General features: G+C 38.4%; 1 protein-coding gene across 1 annotated transcript; it reads right to left on the reverse strand.

Annotated features, from left to right (window-relative positions):
• Window positions 1–639: 639 nt before the first annotated feature.
• On the reverse strand, window positions 640–10,636 carry LOC142377073 (E3 ubiquitin-protein ligase MARCHF9-like). Its single transcript, XM_075460811.1, has 4 exons — window positions 8,893–10,636; window positions 5,221–5,376; window positions 3,583–3,775; window positions 640–1,591 (listed from the first exon to the last, which is right to left on the reverse strand). Exons 1-4 carry the CDS (start codon window positions 9,235–9,237, stop codon window positions 1,272–1,274), a joined length of 1,014 nt encoding a protein of 337 aa, XP_075316926.1. The 5' UTR covers window positions 9,238–10,636; the 3' UTR covers window positions 640–1,271.
• Window positions 10,637–19,054: the final 8,418 nt, after the last annotated feature.

The raw sequence follows: 19,054 nt of genomic DNA on the forward strand, positions 1-19,054 counted from the left end.
TCAAATCAAAACGATTATGTATCTGATTATGTATGTAGAAATATTTACAGCGGTGATCCACAGTATTATTATCTGCCACACTGCAGAAATGACTAAGCTGTATTATATTTATTTAGTATATTTTGCATATGCGTTAGACAAAATTTTTGTACAAGTCATTAAACTATTCCAGATTATAATGATATTCTCCATTCTGTTATAATCATTAAATTTTTAATGAACTTATAATGGAAGCAATGATGTTGCCAAAGAAGATCATGCATACCACAAAAGCAAAAACAGGAAAGTACACTTTGATTTGTTCTAAAAATGTACAGGTGGAAACTTTCCAAAGGTTTAGATGCCAAAAACGGTTTTCACTAAGTGATATATGAAATGTAACTGTGGCAGCTCTAATACTCAATCCACTTTGTCAAGATCCTGGTGACATAATTGCCCTTGTGTACATGCTGTCTAAGTGACATGTTTCTGTGTAAAGATATACAGAAGATTGCTGTTAATTCAATTCATATGTTGTTGTTGTCACATTTGGTGTGTGGATTTTTTAGATAGCCGACTGTTTTTGCAGCACACATGTGACTAAATCATATCCTTTTGTTCCTTTCAAAATACAACAACACACAAACTTTTGTCCTTCAATCAACGTAATTTTATTATAAATATTATCTTAACACATTCCAAGCAATTTTGTAACTTTCCAATTTTTAATTGGGCTTTTAAATGTCTCACCGATAAGTTGAGAGTTGAAAAAAGCTCAAATAACCAGATCATGGCAAAAGCCTCATGAATGTATGTGCGTGTGTTTGTGATTGAATTTTGTTTTTATTTTTTATGGGTACCAAAACCCAACAAGACACCGACTTATGGGGACCTTTTTAACACATTGGGATCAAGTTATGGTACATGTAGGAGTAGGAGCATGACTATTTTCACAATCAATTCTTTTTTTCTTTTTAACAAAGCAGAATAAAAACCTGCTCAGTTACATTTTGAAACAGTAGTCATGGTGGTAAAAATGGTTATATGCTGTAAGAATCAAAGCTTATTTCCCCAACAGTGTATTTTCTTTTAATACAACAATCTCCCTTTCACAAATCTCAGTGATACTCAGTCCTTATAGCTTCGGGAGAATCTGAGAACAAAATAGGAGATTATACTGTAGGTCCAGGTAGTGTTTGTATGGCACGTTAGGACATTTTTGTACTAAACCCCAATCATTACTTTTACATCCTCGTCAAAGACTGCAGCAGTTGTGTCTGTATAGCTCAGCCTCATACAGTTGTCACTCTCATGACCACCTCCTGGTTGGTACCGTGCAGGTTGGTGGATCTTAGCTGGCTGAGGATGTGCAAAATAGTGTAGCCACAGTGATGGTTGAGAATAGTTCTGACATGGCGACTCATCCTCTGGCCGCTGTCTGAGGCGGTGATGGAAGAGTTCCTCTCTACACGACCAGCAGCTTTACAGCTGGAACTGATGTGGTCACCTAAATCCTTGGCTTTTTCATAATTCAGCACTTTCCACTTCTGGTTCACTGCCCGCCAGCGCTTAAAGATCCGGTAAACAGATGATCCTTCATGGATTATAAGGCCTGGGTGTTAAGGATAAAAGATTTGGAGAGGTTGAAGCAGGAAATAGTGTTACAACAAGCAAACAATTGTTTGTTCAAGTAGAATCAGAGAGATCTAAAAGGTACAGAAGGAACAGAATGTACTTGGATTATATACTTGTTTTGGGATGAAGGAATTTCAGAGACCAAACACACTAAAACAAACGTGTTAATGGACCGTGACATAAACTGTATTGAATTGTGGAGTTAGACTGATAAAAAAAACATTGTTTCTTGACTGTCGTACTATCATTGTCCTCAGCGACACGGTGGATACATACTTGGCATGACTTCTCCCCTAATACTTGCTTTTGTATTTTCTTTTTTTCGCCCAGTATGTTCTTTAGTTGCAGAGAATTCTTCTTTTCCATAGACGACACACTTGAGCAGCCTGAAATGCATCATTTGTAGTTTAGGCTTTTACTTGTCTATTTTACAGCGATCACATTTGCATAACTCTGCCTAGTTTGTCCAGTTTGGCACACCTCGAACAAATGATAAGTAGCTCCCTTCCACGTCCCCATTTTTGACCAATAGGAGGAGGACGCTAGCCTGGCTCTCACGCAGACCCTTAGTGCTTCGTGCATCTTCGTTACACTTCGTGAGAACCAGGTTAGGAGGACGCAGCGCTTTGGGAAATAAATAGCTTGTTCGAAGATAATGAAAAAGCAAATATTCTCATTTTCACATGATTCTACAGTAATAAACATACATAAACCACAAAAACTACACTGACTTTCTGCCAATGAATCACCCTAAATCTTAGACACTGAAACTTTAAGGCATGTCGGGATGTCTTCCTAAACCTAACCAAGTGGTTTAGCTGCTCAAACGTCACTAAGTCTTAAAGAGCCAAAAGTACATTTTAGCCGGGTTTCCATTCTCTTGTGGAACAAATCTAAAGTGTTCTTTTGAAAAGCTGTGAAAATAGGTTTCGAAGCAGATGCGTTTCTTTCATCTCTGAAATATCTGGGATATTACATCATATCTGGGTAGACTCCAGTCAGTCACATGAGTTTATTGTTGGCCCGTCTCAGACTGGAAACATCTGGTGAGTCACGTCATTGTAATGTTTGCCAGTTCATATGTGATCTGCCAAGTTGTTTCAATTCCCCTTAATGAGTATCAAGTCTGTGTTGAAACTGACAAAAAAACACTCTTAAAGCGATACAATGTAACTTCTCAAAAAGCCCACTCTGGAGCTCCCCCTACAGGCTTGGAGGTAATGTACGGTTACACTGTCGTAAATACAACACCCTTTCGCTTTCACGTTTCACGTTTGTTGACGAACCGGTGAGGAGTCAGAAGGTGCAAACTATGTCGACCGAGAAGGTAAGAGTAATCAAATGTACCTGGGAGCGTGAGAGGGGTCTATTTGTTTTTGCGGTATGTGTGCCAGAAAGCAAGTCGAAGTACTTACGCTCAGCTCCCGGGGCGGTCCAGCAAAGTTACATAGTACAGTTTTTCCAACTCAGACCCCCGAAGGGCATAGGAGACAGGCCAATCGTAATATTAAAACTCATTCTAGCCGCACAATTTTTTTCAAGCTGTATTTTAAGGTAGAAATGTTACATAGTATTGCTTTAAGCCAGAACGTAATTTCTTTCTGCCCGTTAGTGAAAGATTTTTTTTTTTATTCTTGTCGTATCCATTTGCCTTTTCTTATCCACATCTTCTAAATCAAAAATCAAAATTGTAAATCAAAAATGACAATGGAAACCCATCTAATGACTGAAACTGAGTGAAATAAAATGTAGAAGGTGATGAGGTTTGAAAAGTACTGGTTTTCCATTCCCTCGGTTTTTACAACCTACTAATGAAGACATCGTTTCACCTCTTAAAATGTCATGCCATTTCTACCCTATGCTAACAAAATTAATTATTTTTATTTTCATACTGTGACAATTTCAAAAATCGCTGTGAGATAAAGTTGGAAATAATTCAAAATGGCAGCAAAAAAGTTTACATCTTACCTATACAAACTATGTCCATAAAGCCGTACATGCCGTAGCATATCTGGAACAGAAGGTCCTGCCGCTGCCACTTGGCTGAGGGGCTAAGAGATGACCACACCAACCAAGAGACACTCGCAATGAGGAATAGAGAGCCCAGGATTATGGCTGCGATCTGCACCTTTTCAATCACAGTCAGAGAGATGGCCTGCCACTGCATACAGTTAGAGTGAGACACAGAAATCCACAGATGCTTTCTCTTAGCTCTAGATTGTGAAATGTGTTTTGATCATATCATATGTGTATGTATGGTTTATCACAGTCTGACAAATGTGCCTATACCTCTGAAGACCACCAAGTTTCCATAGAAAACATATGTCTTTGTTAGCAGAACTTCACTCTTTTTTTTAATGGTTTAACTACCACAACCTCACGGAGAGTTTGCCGGCCAGCACCGTACACTAATCTCAACATAAATTTACGGAACATTTATGCAAATTAGGAAAAGTTAATTTACATATACATACTTCTGATAATTGTTTTTGTGGCCGCTCAAATTCTTTATTTTTCACTTAAACTACCATTGACCAGAGAGTTATGTAATGGCAGATTTGACTGCTGCCAAATTCAGGCATCATCCAGATGGAAGGTTACTGAGGGAGCCTTATGTGTGAAGAATTTCCCTTTAACACCTTTCGCAGCCAGAAATCATTGGACGACTTCATATATATAGACTGTGTAAAAATGATTGGCGTATTTGGAGTGGAAGTGCCTTTAACCTGCTTTTATTTTATGGACAGCGGGGGGAAAGTTGTACCTCAAATGATGTACTTTAGAGAGGAGCTTTAGTGATATGTATGGTCGGTACTACTTCCATAGGGGTGTCGTTATGTAAATCAGAGAGTGGGCCCGAGGATATCTTCAGACTACCGTTGCTTGGCAGCTTTATGTCTGTTTGTTATCTCTGTTGATTTGATTTGTTGTGCGAACGCATTGCATACGTCTTTGTGCTGATCTAATAAAACGCAGCATACACGTCCATTTGTTGCCCATGTGTACATCCGCAACCAGTTGTAATCCGCCATGAGAGACAATCACCTTACTTCTCACAATGTTTTTTTGACCCCCATAAACATTTTGTCATTGAGTTTACGATTTAAATCAGCAGTTTTACATATTCTTGGTTAAAAGCTTTAAAGTGGAAGTCCACAAACCTTGAGGTGATGTCACAGTGGTTATGTCCACCTTGTATATAAAGTGTCACAAAGTTTGGTTGTATTACTCAGCGTTTCAAAACATGCAGCATCTTATAGCTTTGATCCTGGAATCATGTATCGTACATCTCTTTCTTATTTGTTTTGTTTGCTTGGTCATGTGAAGCTTCCCACTAAGGATCAGTGTGATGACTGGACAAAGTCTGAAATGACTCAGCAGCTGCACTAATGTAAACACTGCGTGGCCTCTATTGTATACCATTACATTTACCTCATGATGCGTAACCCACAAAGCCACTCAAATCTGGCAAAATAAGGTTTGTCCATGGCTTTCTGCTCTAAGTCTAAAATTAAGGACAATATTCAACTTTTAAATTCCAGGAAGAATTTCTTTCACAATTATCATCGAAGACTCAGAGAGTAACAAATACCACTTTCAGTGTACCTGCAGTGGATTTTTGGTGCTGATGGCCAGGACCTGATACTTGAAGTAGCAAATCTCACAGCTCCAGGAGCCCCTCTCACTGATCCAGCGGATAAGGCAGGACTGGTGAGTACAGCGCACAGAGCCGTTACAGCGACAAGGGCTCAACAGCTCCCCCTGCAGGACACAAAAAGTAGCTGCATGAGACACGCATTGACAGAGGCTGCTGTATTGTCTGTTAAAGCTGTCAGTGAATTGATTTTTGAAAATATAATACAGTCCTGACAAATCTGACAAAGACATTGTTTGAGGGTATTTTAAACAAGGACTTGTTTGTGTCGTGCGAATGCAAATATAATGCAGACATCATCATATCAATTAATTCCTTTCAGTTTTTTATCTTACCTGGAAATTTTATTATTCAGATCAGTCATATCAACATGAGACGTACGAGACAATGTTTGACAGTAGTTTGAGGCCTTAACTTTACAACTGTAAATATAATTTGGTTTTATGACAGTTGTACAATCAAAGTTAAGGTTCAGCCAGTGAGCTCTTCTGGTTCTTCTGAGGTCGTGTTGTGTGAGTCTTCTTTAGTAGCAGGTGTGTTTTATTTAAACAACTATCTGACAGAATTCAATTTAAAGTTGCCACACAAGTGTATCCATATGTAACTAATAAATAAAAGAACTCTTTGAATTTCTTTGCATTCCAAAAATATGCATTATTCACTACCTGCACATGCAACCTCACAGTGATGAATGATCCATCAGTGGCGAACAGGATCCTGTAACACCAGCCTCTATTTTCAGAAACCTTAGATATCGTCGACTCTTCATCTTCTTTTTGACAGGCCCCTAACTAACACTCACAAAGGGTCCTATCTGGTGCAGCTTTACTGTCATTTCCTACTGCTTTGAACATTGTTTGTCTTTCTGTGCAGCTATTTTTCTGACAGCTCTTGATGCTTTGTTATAATTTGAGTTGAAGTAATCACGTGTACTGAAAATAGCTTGTGAGTCCTACAAAATCAGTAAAGCTAAGATACTAAGCACACAACAAGTAAGGGTTGCACAGTATGAAGGGGCACATATGCCATATTTGCACATATTTATGCAATATGAATATTCAAGGAATAGCTCCAAAAACATGTTTTTTGGACCAAATAGTCTACTAACTCATCTAACTCTACTGGCTTGCCTGCTGTGGAATATTTGAAGATTTTTGGAACGTGATCAGCGCCTAAAAATTATCTTAATTTTTGGAGGTTGTTTCCAATGGTCTAATATGGCTTATAAAAGTAAGCGCTGCTCGCAGGATATTAAACGCAAGAAGAATGCATAGTTACCCTCTGACTTGAAAGGAAAACATAACTATTTTCTTTTCTTTAGATGTCATCTACTACCAATCAAAGGATGTAATCTTCCTCAGTATGTGATATTCTTGGAACATGATACTATCAGCTGCTCAACACCTTCATCTGAAAACCGTTTGCCTCGCTCATGCAACTTCTCTTCAGCATCTAAAGAAATCACGGAACATCTGGTGCTGGTTTATGCTGCCAATATGAAGCTCCCTGAGGCTATTGGACTGACAACTGTCTCATCTGTTTCACTGTATTTTCTGTCTGTCTCAAGATGATGTGCAAGATATTTAATCATTTACTGTACTGGAGGGGGAAATGAAAAACTTTAGGGACTTGTAGTAAAGTCCGATTCTTCGAGGTTGTCTTCATTCTGTGGATTTGACATGATCAGACCCTCACATGGTGGGCAAGGTTATATGGCATAAATGTTTTAGAATATTTCTTTTTCCTTAACTTCCACTGTGTCCACCTCCTTTGTTCTCTTTCACGGAAATAGAGACACCTGAGTTGTACTTTATGTGACCTCTCTGTAGTCTGGAGGAATGATTAAAGGTTTGATCACTTGAGGTTTAAAGTCAAGGGACACAAGAGTCCTTGAGCCAAATTAATAAACACATAATATCTTCTTCATTCAAATCCCTATGAATAACTATAGTAAGCATCAGTAAAAACTTTCTTAAATGTCAAGGAATACTTTTGTAACCTTTCATTTATGACTGCTGGACTTTACTGCACAGTACATTTCAAACCCCTGCTTCTCCGCAGCCCATCCTTAATTGTGCTCTTTGTCTGCCCACTGCTACCTTCCAATGGTATAATTCAGTAGTTACTCTGGATCTTTACTTCAAAGTCAGAGCAAAACTGATGGGCACTTACAGATACTTGACCCACATTCACATTGATGAATTTGATGTGATATTTAATATGTGTTTTCTTAAAGGAGAAGTGTGTAGGATTTTGTGACATCGTGTGGTGAAGTGGTAGATTGCAACCAAGCAACTGAAAACCCCTGCCTTACTCTATCCAAACCTGTAAGGGAATCTACAGTGACCCCAAAACGGCCATGAAAATAGGGTAATGACTCGCTTTACAGCCAATAATTAGTTGATCCATTCTGGGTTACCATGGTAACATGATGGCGCAATGTGACCCACAGCGTCTTTAGATATAAACTGCTTATCCCAAGGTGCCTAAAACCATTTTATCTTAACAATTTCACACAAATAAAAATATAATTATGACTATCATGTCACATTAACATTACTCAAAGATCTTCCTAAATGTTACATACTGGAACTTGAAAAGGAAACATTATATAGAGTTTGCATTTTCAGAAAAGTCGAAGTCTGTAAAAAGGTCTCATGCTGCTGTAATATATATGATGAAGTTGCTTTTCCTGGCCCCACAGGGAGCAGTGTGATGTCATCTGAGTGATGTCACTTACTACAATAGCTCCTGGTGGCTTAAGGCTGTATCCATTTAACATTTGCAACTAGCTAGCTAGCCTTACACATCCGAATCTTAATCTGTGCTCAGAAAACAGGGCTTGACACCCTCTTGGAAGCAGAAGTCTTGGTAGCCCAGCCTTCTTCAGTTTAGACTAGTGGTTCTCAACCTCGTGCCAACCCCCCTCAGAATAATCTAATAATGAGAATCTTTGGTTTAAAGTCTGTTTAATTGGAAGTCCAGGGAATTTACGGAAGTGGAAAATTGAACTGTTGGATTTCATATTAGAAACTGAAAACAGATCCATTGGTGGGTAACGTGAATGTTTTGTTCCAAATCCTCAATGTGGAGATATAACGTTCAACAAAATATCTCAAAATCAATCATCTTGTGGTCGTTTGAGTGAGGTGTTTTTTTTCTTTCTCTCTCATTTCAATGATGGCATACCTTTCTGTTTATGCAGTACAATAGTGAATTTGGTCGGGTGACCTGCTTGTGAACTCTTACTCGTGGATTGTAACCAACCTGGGTCCCTCCAACAGACTACACAGAGCCAAAACACCCATTAAGAAAGGAACACGGAGCAACTGCAAACATCTTGAATGTATTTCAAGTCTGTGACAGTTGTGTCTCTCTGTGATCTCTGTTGGTGTTCATTTTCTTCCTTGCATTAGTAATCCCTACCTTGTTGGTTTTTCTGGTTATCTTTAAACTCCGTCTTGATGTTTTGTGTAATTTCATGGGTGTCATTTTGTCATCATTTTGATAGTCTTTGTTGTGGTTTGGTTTAGTAATGACTACAGAAGAGCTATTTTCACACAGAAAACTTTCTCTATTTCAAGCACAGAAACCACATCAACACTTTGATGTCATAACTTTACCTTTTCTGGCCCCTGGAAGCAGATCCGGCACTGAGGCGTCCGCATCCCACTCTCTGAGAGACTCGGTAGAGAAGCTGCATCCAGGCCTCCTCCCTGGAATTTGGTCTCTTCCTTATCCTCAAAAGCCAAACTGCGTGGCCGGGGGTCAGACCCATAATACTCCTCCTCATCATCCCGCTGAGAGCAACTCATCTGTGGCCAACCACAGCCTCCAATAGCAAGCCCTCTCATCCTTGTCTGTGTGTCCGTGCCTGTGCCTGTGTCAGTCCTCCTGCTTGATTCAGAACGCATCAGTAACAACACCTGAAGTTCACTGAAAAACATCCAGATCCGATACTTGAACATACTTTAGCAGCTTTAAAACTCAGGCTCCACTGCTTTGTGAAACAAAAAGAGCCTTCTGCTTGGCTTTGATATCCCCTTCTCCATCACATATGCACCACATATAATTTAAAAATTATTATTATTATTATTATTATTATTATTATTATTATTATTATTATTATTTTATTATGTAGCCATTTAAGCAGTTGATTCAACTAAACAGTTTGCATCCAGTTAAAATAAGGATTTCTGTTAAGAAAGCATGCGCAGCACATGATAGGCTATTAGATCAGCCCATAGCTCTTTGCATATCCTGTTGTTATAGCATGTGCACCGCATTCCGGCCAATAGGGAAAGATTATTTTCTCATGGACAGAGACGTTTTTTTTTTTTTTTGTCGGGATTCAATGGAGGCTGGGAGCTGTTTGGTGTGAGCCACAAAAATTAAAGTCAATGTGTTCCATCAGCATCTTTTCATCTGTGCTCTTTACCCAGCTGCTGGTATCCGAAGGTCCAAACGGGTCCTCTTGACGTTTTAAACGATGAGCAGGAACTGTCCAAGCTTTGCCACAAAATGTTTCCCTCCTCAAGTGGAAAAGCAACTAGGGTGTCTGGTATTAAATCATATAAACAACCAAGTCCTTTATGTATGACTTTCTCATTCAACCACAGAGGAGATTAAATCAAAAGAGGTGATAAACATGTACCCTTTGTTGTCTCGTGGTGGCACCCATCAGTTCACCGCTGTTTCCTCTTTTCTTCTTGGCTGTAGCCTTAGCCTATAGTCTTTTAGCCTATAGTCTTTTTTTCCCCTATTTTTTTTAGCCGGTAGATCGAGCGGGGTTCGTCCCACACCTTTTGTCCCAGCAGCTCCGATAGCCCGATTTCAAAGTTACAATCCGGTGGTGTTTTATGACAGCAATTAAGGTGAAGCAAAATCAAATTGACGGGCTATTTAGAAAAAGAAAAAAAAATCAATTTCACATCAACTTGTAATGTCACTTCTTCCCCCAACCATCTCTGCACCACAAATCAATAAGAAGAGCGGGTAGATACCAGATATGGATTCCTGCAAACACAAAATGAACCGACAACAAACTACAACTGCCTCTTACTGGTCGCTCAAAACAACCGCACATCACATCTTCACCAGTTCCTTTAAAGGCCTCCGGTAATCAGCGGGACAACAAAGTGCCTCTTCCTAGGCAGACTCTAGTAATGTGCCTTGCTCGGCTGGCCTTCTTCCTCATTTTTCTCGGGAGACTGCAAATTGATTCTAACAGTGGTTTGCAGGCGTGAAACGCGAACTTCCATATCAGTACACATCCCGTGGTTTTCCATTAGGGCACCCTCGCTCCGTGCAGCTGACGGGAAATGAGCTCCATCCGTTGTAGGCAGTGTGATGACAGAAGCTGCTGTCCAAGGTGCTGATATTCATGTGACGTAGGGGCCACGTGGTTATTCATCTGCTGACCAGAAACAATCGCTGCGATTAACCGATGAGTTGTTTGTGTGAGCATGGACTTGTACAACTATCTCCATGACAACCAATATGAGTTTTGGACCACAGGAGTGAGGACATTTTGGGAATCCCTTTAAATAGCTGCTCAGTTTTTGAGTTTAGTTAGATTCTGGTTAGGGCGAAAAAAGCCATCTGGATGATGGTTAAAGGGCAAGAGGGATACATGGAAGTGATCCTAATGTACTTATAAGGAGAACTTTGCGTTTGTGTGTCTATCATTGTACTGTAAAACAGAGAAAAGCTCTCCAGAAAACGATGTGTTCACAATAGTGTCTTCATATCCACGATTCAGAGAGGACTGTCTAATGTTTATTATTATATAAACACTTCCTCTGTTCCATCATCACAAAGAGAAGGATAGTAATTATGTGTTGAATGAGGCTCCTCTGAACAAAGAGAAAGGCATTAGGAAATAAAAATCATCACTTGACAATCATCTGAGGGCTGCTTCTTATTAGAATATATATTGTAAAAAACAGGTATCAGCTAGTTAGTTTTAGAGAGACAAGAAAACACAATGAATAACCACGGCTTGTGTTTGATTGACTAAAAAGAAGCTTGCACAATAAAAACTTGAATTTCAGTTTGTGTTTCATGCTAGTACTTGTATCAAACTCTTAAAAAACAGCGTTTTGAGTGAGTGCTTTTTATGAAAAAGGAGCAAAATTTTTCACACAGTTATTTGGCTTTATTTCGACATGAAGCAAATCTACTGTTTCAACTAAATATACGTGGGTCAGCATGATATACTTGAATATTATTTGAATAGATTCCCCCCATTGGGTGATGAATAAAGTATTTTTCTATTCTATTCTATATACTCATGCTGATTCAATTTATTTGCTGCAACTGGGCACTCATTTCATTGAGTTGATTGAACAATTTTTTTATTTTGGATGCTGATTGAACCAGTGTATGTATACACAGAATAATCCATATGATCTGTTTGAATTTTTTTCAACAAGACTGACAGAGCGACTTCAAAGCTCTGCTTTGTAGAAGAAGAATCATTTACGTTTAACTTTCTGCATGCAGTGAAATAGAATTAATTGGGTACAAATGATGATATTAGGTTAAAAAACAAATGTGAGGCCTTTGTGTTATACAATTAGGATGGCTCACCCTTCAACTGGAAGTTTACTCGTTCAATCCCCAATTAAACCAGTCTACATCTTAAAGTATTCTTGAACATACTGAGCTCCCGTAATGTGTTTCTCACTTGTAAGTCAATCTGGATAAAAGCATTTGCCAACTGAATGTAATTATTTGATTTAAGGGAAATCATCTTACATTACACTGCTTACTGTAATTCATTCATGACAAGTTGATTGGAAAGGATCCATTTCATGTAACTTTCTGGTGTCATTTGTACCAATACAAAAACATTTCAGTCATCTCAGTTAATTTCAATCAGACCCAATCCTGGTCAATGAGTCGAATCAACTCTAATAGATTATATGACCTGATCCTAAGAAGTAGAAAGCTTAATTGCTTCATGCTGAAAAAAAGGGATTGTTTGCAAAATGTTGTCATATATATTCTCATATTCTTATATACATATATATTTTTATATATATATAATTATTTATTGCCTGCAGTTAGTGTGGCATTCCACAGTGGTAAAGTCATGAGGACTGTGCACTTTGCTTAACCTGTCTTAGATTGTTGTACTTTTTCATACAGGATTATTCAAATTAGATCACAATTATCTGCAGGAAAGGTATTAGACATACAATGTTTCTTTCAGAATAATAAGAGGTTTTATGGGGACTTTCAGTGACCTCTCATATGTTAAATGCTTCAACCAATTGTGGTTTTCTTAACGAACATGTAATCGCTCAATGTTAAGCTTGACTATTCTCTGCAGAGATTCATAAATGCACAGCAAATGTATATCAAAAAGGTGACTGAGAGTTTAAATGCTCTGTTAGAATCTTAATGTGCACAACACTTCATTACATTTCCTGATGTCTTTAAAACAAAAACAGAACAAACAGATTGACAGTCGACTAAAAGACAGAGACTGATGGAGAAAGGACAAATAAAGGAAATATGGAATGGCTTAGGCAGGGCTGTAGTCAAGACCACCTTTGTCGAGTCCAAGACAAGTCCAAGACCAGGACCGGTCGAGACCAAGTCAAGACCGAGTCCAAAAGACTCGAGTAAAGACCGAGTCCAGGACAGAAAAGAACAAGTTGTATGCATGACAGTATAAAGTCAATAATTTTGGATTATTATTTGTTGATCTAAAAGCAAAAATAGTGTCACAACACCCAGGATTTGTAAGTATAACCATTCCCCTTGATATCACATAATCTAATCTAAAGAAAACAGAATGATATAAGGTGATACCTATAGTTACAACTGATACAAACTCCAATCCACTACTATTACCAATGCTAAGGTACCAGTACTGAGCATTTGAGCAACTAAATTACAATATAGCTTCACTCCAGACATAGACAAGAATGACCAGTATTACCAGTGTACTCCTATGGTTGGTTTATGCCTTCCCTGGAAAAACAATATTGTATCATTTTGTTATTTAGATGTGCGCTAATGAGAAAGACATCTATTTTTAGAAAACATTAAAGTTTGGTTAAATAACAATAAACAGAGTGCAATTTAGAATATGTTCTTTTTATTTCCAAAAAAAGTGCAGAAGTTGTTTACGGAGGACACACACACACACACACACACACACACACACACACACACACACACACAGAGATTGCACTCAAGGAGTAAAATCAATTGTAACAGTGGTATACTTCAAAACCTTTTTTTAACAAAAAGTCTAACAAGAAAAACCAATCTGAGTAAATTATCGACAAACTTTTAGTTGCAAACAGAATGCAATACTCTAAAATTTGTTGATGATTAACTCAGATTTGTTTTTCTTATAAGTGAAGTAAGTAAAACTACTAATGTGAATGTCTTGTGAATTAGTAGCTTTACTTACCTCACTTACAAGAAAAACAAATCTGAGTAAATCATCAACAAATTTTAGAGTGTAGCATTCTGTTTGCAACTAAAAGTTTGTGGATAATTTACTCAGATTTGTTTTTCTTGTAAGTGAGGTAAGTAAAACTACTAATGAATGTTTGTGAACAAGAAAAACAAATTGTGTAAATTATCAACAAACTTTTACATAAATGAAGTTTGAAGTCGTCCCAGATGTCTCCGAGATAGTCGATTTGCAGAATCTGCAATCTGCCCTGTGTTTTTTTTTCAGTGATGTGCTAAGAAATTATTTGTGTTTAGTAAAACCAAGTTTCACTATAGCGGAATTGGCCGACATCTTCTCACTGTGTGTGTGAATCAATAAATGAACGATAAGGATCAGAACGTTGGCAAGGCTCAGATGCAGGGCGCGCGAAAATAAACTGGTGTGTGATTGGTTATCAAGTGGTTACTTTTCCCTTGAATATTGTAACAAAATAAAGACGCCTGGACTCGGTCGAACCAAGAACCATATTTGGCAAGACCAGTGGCCGAGACCGAGACAAGTCCAAGTCAAATACCAGCGAGTCCGAGACAAGTCCGAGACCATAAAAAAACGATCTCGAGTCTGGACTCGAGTCCAAGACCGGACTCGAGTACTACAGCCCTGGGCTTAGGTATGATTTGTTTGATTGCGGTAAACATCCAAACAACAGAGAAATGATAACACATGTTCATCATCCATGTAGTAACATAAAACCTGATAACAGAACAGAACACAGAGGAGGCCGCTGGATCGTCGGTAAGATAACAAAGGGTTCAGCGACTGTTAGTGGACTGTGGTAAACATCCTCACAGAAACTGGTGTAATACCTTTTGTTTGTATGGATCTGTATTATTTATCGATCTTAATCATATATTACGCATTTGGACACTTATTTTCTTTTCAAAGTGGTTACACAAAACATAAGACACATTATCAACACCGAGTACAAGGCAAACATTATTAGATTTCTCAGCACAGCCACTGCTTGTCCTGATAACAGCTCAACAATTTCTCCATTCTCTCAATCAACCTCATGAGGTCGTCACCTGAAGCTTTCAAAACCGTTTTGTAGGAGTTCACACGCATAGTAAACTCTCGTTGTCCTTTTTTCCCTCACTCTGTGGTCCTACTCATCCCAGACCATCTTAGTAGGTTTGACTGGAAGAGTTGGGTCATCTGAAGCAGCACTTACTGCACTTACAAAGCTCAGAGGGGACCTTTGGTCACTGCTGTAATTGTTGGTCAGATGTGCCTTAACTTCTGATTAAATGACAATGTCAGCGTCCACCCACTATCACCTCTCCTCCCATCGCAGTTCACAATTAAAAACCACTCATGCAGTTTGCCTACATGTACCGCCTGGTTGCCCTTTTCTTTTCACCTGACGAAGACTCAGCAGTGGGAACGAAAACATCCGAAATTGAAAATAACGAGACCAAAGTATTCACAATCCACTCTCTTTGTTTCTTGACCAAGGCTACTTTCTTATTTGTCTTGTTCTCTCCTAACAGTGGTTTCCTTGCAGGATTCCTACAATAAAAGAACAATAGAAGGCTTTAATCTGAGGTGGCATTAATCATTGATTTGTGAGGGTGGTAATCTATTGAACCTCTCCTGCAGCAGAGGTTTTCCTGGGGGAAGTCCTCATGAGAGCCAGTTCAATCATAGTGTTTGATGGTTTTTACCACTCCATTTAAAGTAACAGTCTTACTGTTTACTGAATGAACGCTCTTGGTATTTTCAGGCAAAAATGGTACTGTCTCTTTCCTCAACTACGGAGAGCAATTTGTGTTGTAAACATTAGCAGTTAAAAACTGATGTGGGTTATTTGCCATATGTCATATCAACTTACAAACAAGTGAGGTTGTACGGCCTGACAGGGCCTGTTAACTGATTAAGATTCAGGAAAACTTTGTTCATCCAAAATGGGCTCTTCAGTTTGACAGCCTTCCCAGTTCTCACAGTTAAGCTCGAGCACAATAGCCTAACAGTAACAGCAGTAACAACATGTCAGTGGCAACAGATCAACATATGATACCTACAGGTTGCCTCATATGAGCGGATCATCTGAGGATAACAACATCAGAATCAAAAACATAAACCTAAAGAAAACACCTACTGTCTGTATTTAGCAACGTAACAGCAGAAGGAATAAATAAACTAGAAAAAGAGTTTGTTTTCCTCAGGGGTGCATAATAGCGCCACCCTGAGGTTATAAAATCAAATTTACTCTAAGAACATGGCCAGATTGACTAGTAATACCTACCTCCTGTTTTTTGGACTACTTGTATCTTCCAAAGTGAACACAGATCTTGTAGATGTAAATGAGAATGTTAAGAGACTTTTAATAAAAACCTGAAAAAAAATTACACAATACATTTCTAGAAACACCAAAAGAGTTCAGCGTCCACATGAAGGGGATTCTTTGTTGTCCTTGCTTGGTAACTGACTCTGTGTTTGCATTAAACTTAAGTGAGGAGTCAAACACTGTTCCCAGATACTTGTATGTACTCACAATTTGGACGTCCTCACTGTGAATTCTGGCAGTTAAAAAAAAAATGTAAAAGTCACAATAAGACCCAATCAGGCAGCATAAGATAAGAGGCAAACCTCTCAATCAAAATCTGAGGCTGTAAACGCTGAAACTGAAGGGATGTAAGAGCGACTGGTCTGAACTCATTCAGTTCTCTTGATTTTTTTTAAATTTATTTTGAAACCGATATTGTAACTGGAGTTTTCCATATTGTAGCTATCTGGCCACACCTGACGCACCCGTGAAAGGTGCCTCACTGATCTGCAGCATGCGTCCACAGATTGCATCACTGCTTTCCTGATATTCACTCCCCTAAACAGAGTACTGACATATTGCTGTGGTATCACAATACCATTCCCATTTTCATTCCTAAGTATGAGAGACTCTCTTAGCTTTGAAATATTTTCTTGAGAAAATCAGAACATTCAAAAGGAGAGGAAAAATAAATTAAAGTGTTTGGCATAACCTTTCCAGCTGTCCTCCCTGTGATGCTGGTTGAGATATTGTCAGCAGTCACCCGGGCAAACAAACAGTGGCTACTTTGAAGTCTGAAAATGTTCTTTTCTGGGTTCTTTTGTAGTTTTGACATCCTAGGTGATGTCCAAAAATAGCACGTGTAAATGATAGAATTGGTAATGACTGAATAATTGCAGCTGCTTTAGTTTCAGGGTCCTGGTATCGTGCACATTGTTAACACACCGCTTTGACTTATGGGGTCATGCAACACTCAGTAACAGACAGAGCCATTATTAACAGCTGCACTTTTCCATTCAGCCTCTTCCTCAGAAATCACAAGAACTGAGTCAGTGAGTTTTTTTGCCTGCAATCCTCCTGGTGATGCAGAAAGCCCTCAGGTACCTTAACATTTTTACAGAGGCAATGCTTTGTTTTACACTTGTCACAGCCACTGAAGAGAGTTATGCCATTTTCAATATACTGCCAATGCCATTTCTTTCTTACAGCGTTCACTGTCCTACCCGCTAGCATGCTATAGAAACTCAGGAACTGTAAAAGCAATGAAAGACTGCAAATGGATTTGTTGTACACAGCACAGAGCAAACAAAATGTAACTCACCAACTGGGATCTTATTTATAGACAACCACAAGTCCTCCATTCACTTGTTTTATTATCACATGTGCCAGTGCAGGCAGATTGGGGAGTTAGTTTATAACCAATCAAGATCTCTTTAAAGAGTGATAATTACCTTTAAAGTTAGTGACTTTAAAGTAGACTCTTTATTACACTGACTCACAATAACTCAAACTGCATACAGTCCATTTTTTTTTCTCTCTGTGGACCCCTTTATAAAAGTAAAATTGCTGAATTAAATCATCTTTATACACAGTGTGGCTAGCACGGTGCAGTTAATCTTTTGTAAATATGTTCCAATAAAGCAACGGTAGACCTCAGTTCTTTGTTATGAAACTTAAAAGATAAGCACAGATGAGATGGAGAGAACACTCGGTTTTTCACTGATTTCTTCACACTTCGCTTACATTGTTTTGTTAAATAAATATTTACATATTTGAATAGTATTAGATATTGTGTTTTTTAATGTAATAATTGGATGGATTGGATTAAATGTATGCACAGGCACATGAAGATGGATGTGTGTATCTACTGGTTAACTTATGTTAATTTGTTTAACAGGACATATATTTCTCTTGTGTGTATCTTGGATGCACTTTTTTCTATTGTTTTCTTTAAACAAAGGCGATCCCATTTCTTTATTAGAGTTTGGATGAAAAAAAAGAATGATTTACAGGTTTTTAACCCACTCAACATGGAAGATAAAGTTATCTCTGGTCCATAAATACATATTTAGAACAGATAGAAAAAAATTAGTTCAGTTTAACTGAATTTTTAAAAGAACAAGCAATGAATCTTTACCATTAACTGCACAAATTTCTGGTTTAACTCCTTCTACCTTTATGATAGTGGGATATTTCTTGTCGTCGGGCACTATGTTTGCCAACGCGTACCACCGTTTGTAAGTACCACCCCTCCAAGTCAAGTGACCAATTCCGCATCCAAGTTTCAAGTCTTTACATTAACAAGCTACAAAGCTACCGTACTCATAGGGAGGTAGGAGGGGCAGGGCGTGGATCCCAGTGCAGTTACACATGACACTTTCAATCGTTCATGTATTTACAAAGGCGGGACATAATTGAGACCAAAGTATGACAACTATTTTTGTCAGTTCTGACTGAGGTATGATTACTTACTAACACGAGGACACTTCACTAAAAACAGTTCTGTCACATCCTGGTTAGGTTTGGGCAACAGCAGTACTTGTTTAGGCTTAGAGAACAATCATTAGGGTTCAAATAAAGCCTTATACAAGACCATTTCAAGAAAAATGTGGGATTCTGTGTAAAACTGAAATAATATCTCATAAATCAACATTTTATGGACTACAGAACAATATTAGTTCATCTTGAATTTGCTGGTAGCACTTGGTCAAGGGACAGTAGTGATCAGTTTATCGAACCCTCACCTTGCGTCAGTCGAGATGCTCTCGACCAAGCAGACGACTGCATAAAAAATGGCTCACTTACAAGCTCAACTTTTCTGGGCATAGTAGCTCAAAGTTGCTAAGCCCACATGCAAACATTTAATCTAATAACGCCTACTTTATACTGAAAGGACTTTTTGTCATCATTCTCATCTTGTTTTCTTTTCTTTTTTAAACTAAACAAAGTGGCAGGAATGGGCTTCCATATCACTGAACAACTTGAAAGTTTTTTGTACATCATTTGCTGGTGACTACTTTGGCTCCGCCTCCTCACAGAG

This window comes from Odontesthes bonariensis, chromosome 3, assembly GCF_027942865.1.
Source record: "Odontesthes bonariensis isolate fOdoBon6 chromosome 3, fOdoBon6.hap1, whole genome shotgun sequence".
Lineage (NCBI taxonomy): Eukaryota > Metazoa > Chordata > Actinopteri > Atheriniformes > Atherinopsidae > Odontesthes > Odontesthes bonariensis.

Bases quoted from the DNA above. Each gene is read 5' to 3' on its own strand.
- LOC142377073 (XM_075460811.1), bottom strand. From the start codon at position 9,237: ATGTTCAAGTATCGGATCTGGATGTTTTTCAGTGAACTTCAGGTGTTG. The intron at 3,776-5,220 runs GTACACTGAAAG...AACTGTATGCAG, and splicing joins GCACCAAAAATCCACTGCAG to TGGCAGGCCATCTCTCTGAC. The intron at 1,592-3,582 runs GTAAGATGTAAA...CTTAACACCCAG, and splicing joins TATGGACATAGTTTGTATAG to GCCTTATAATCCATGAAGGA.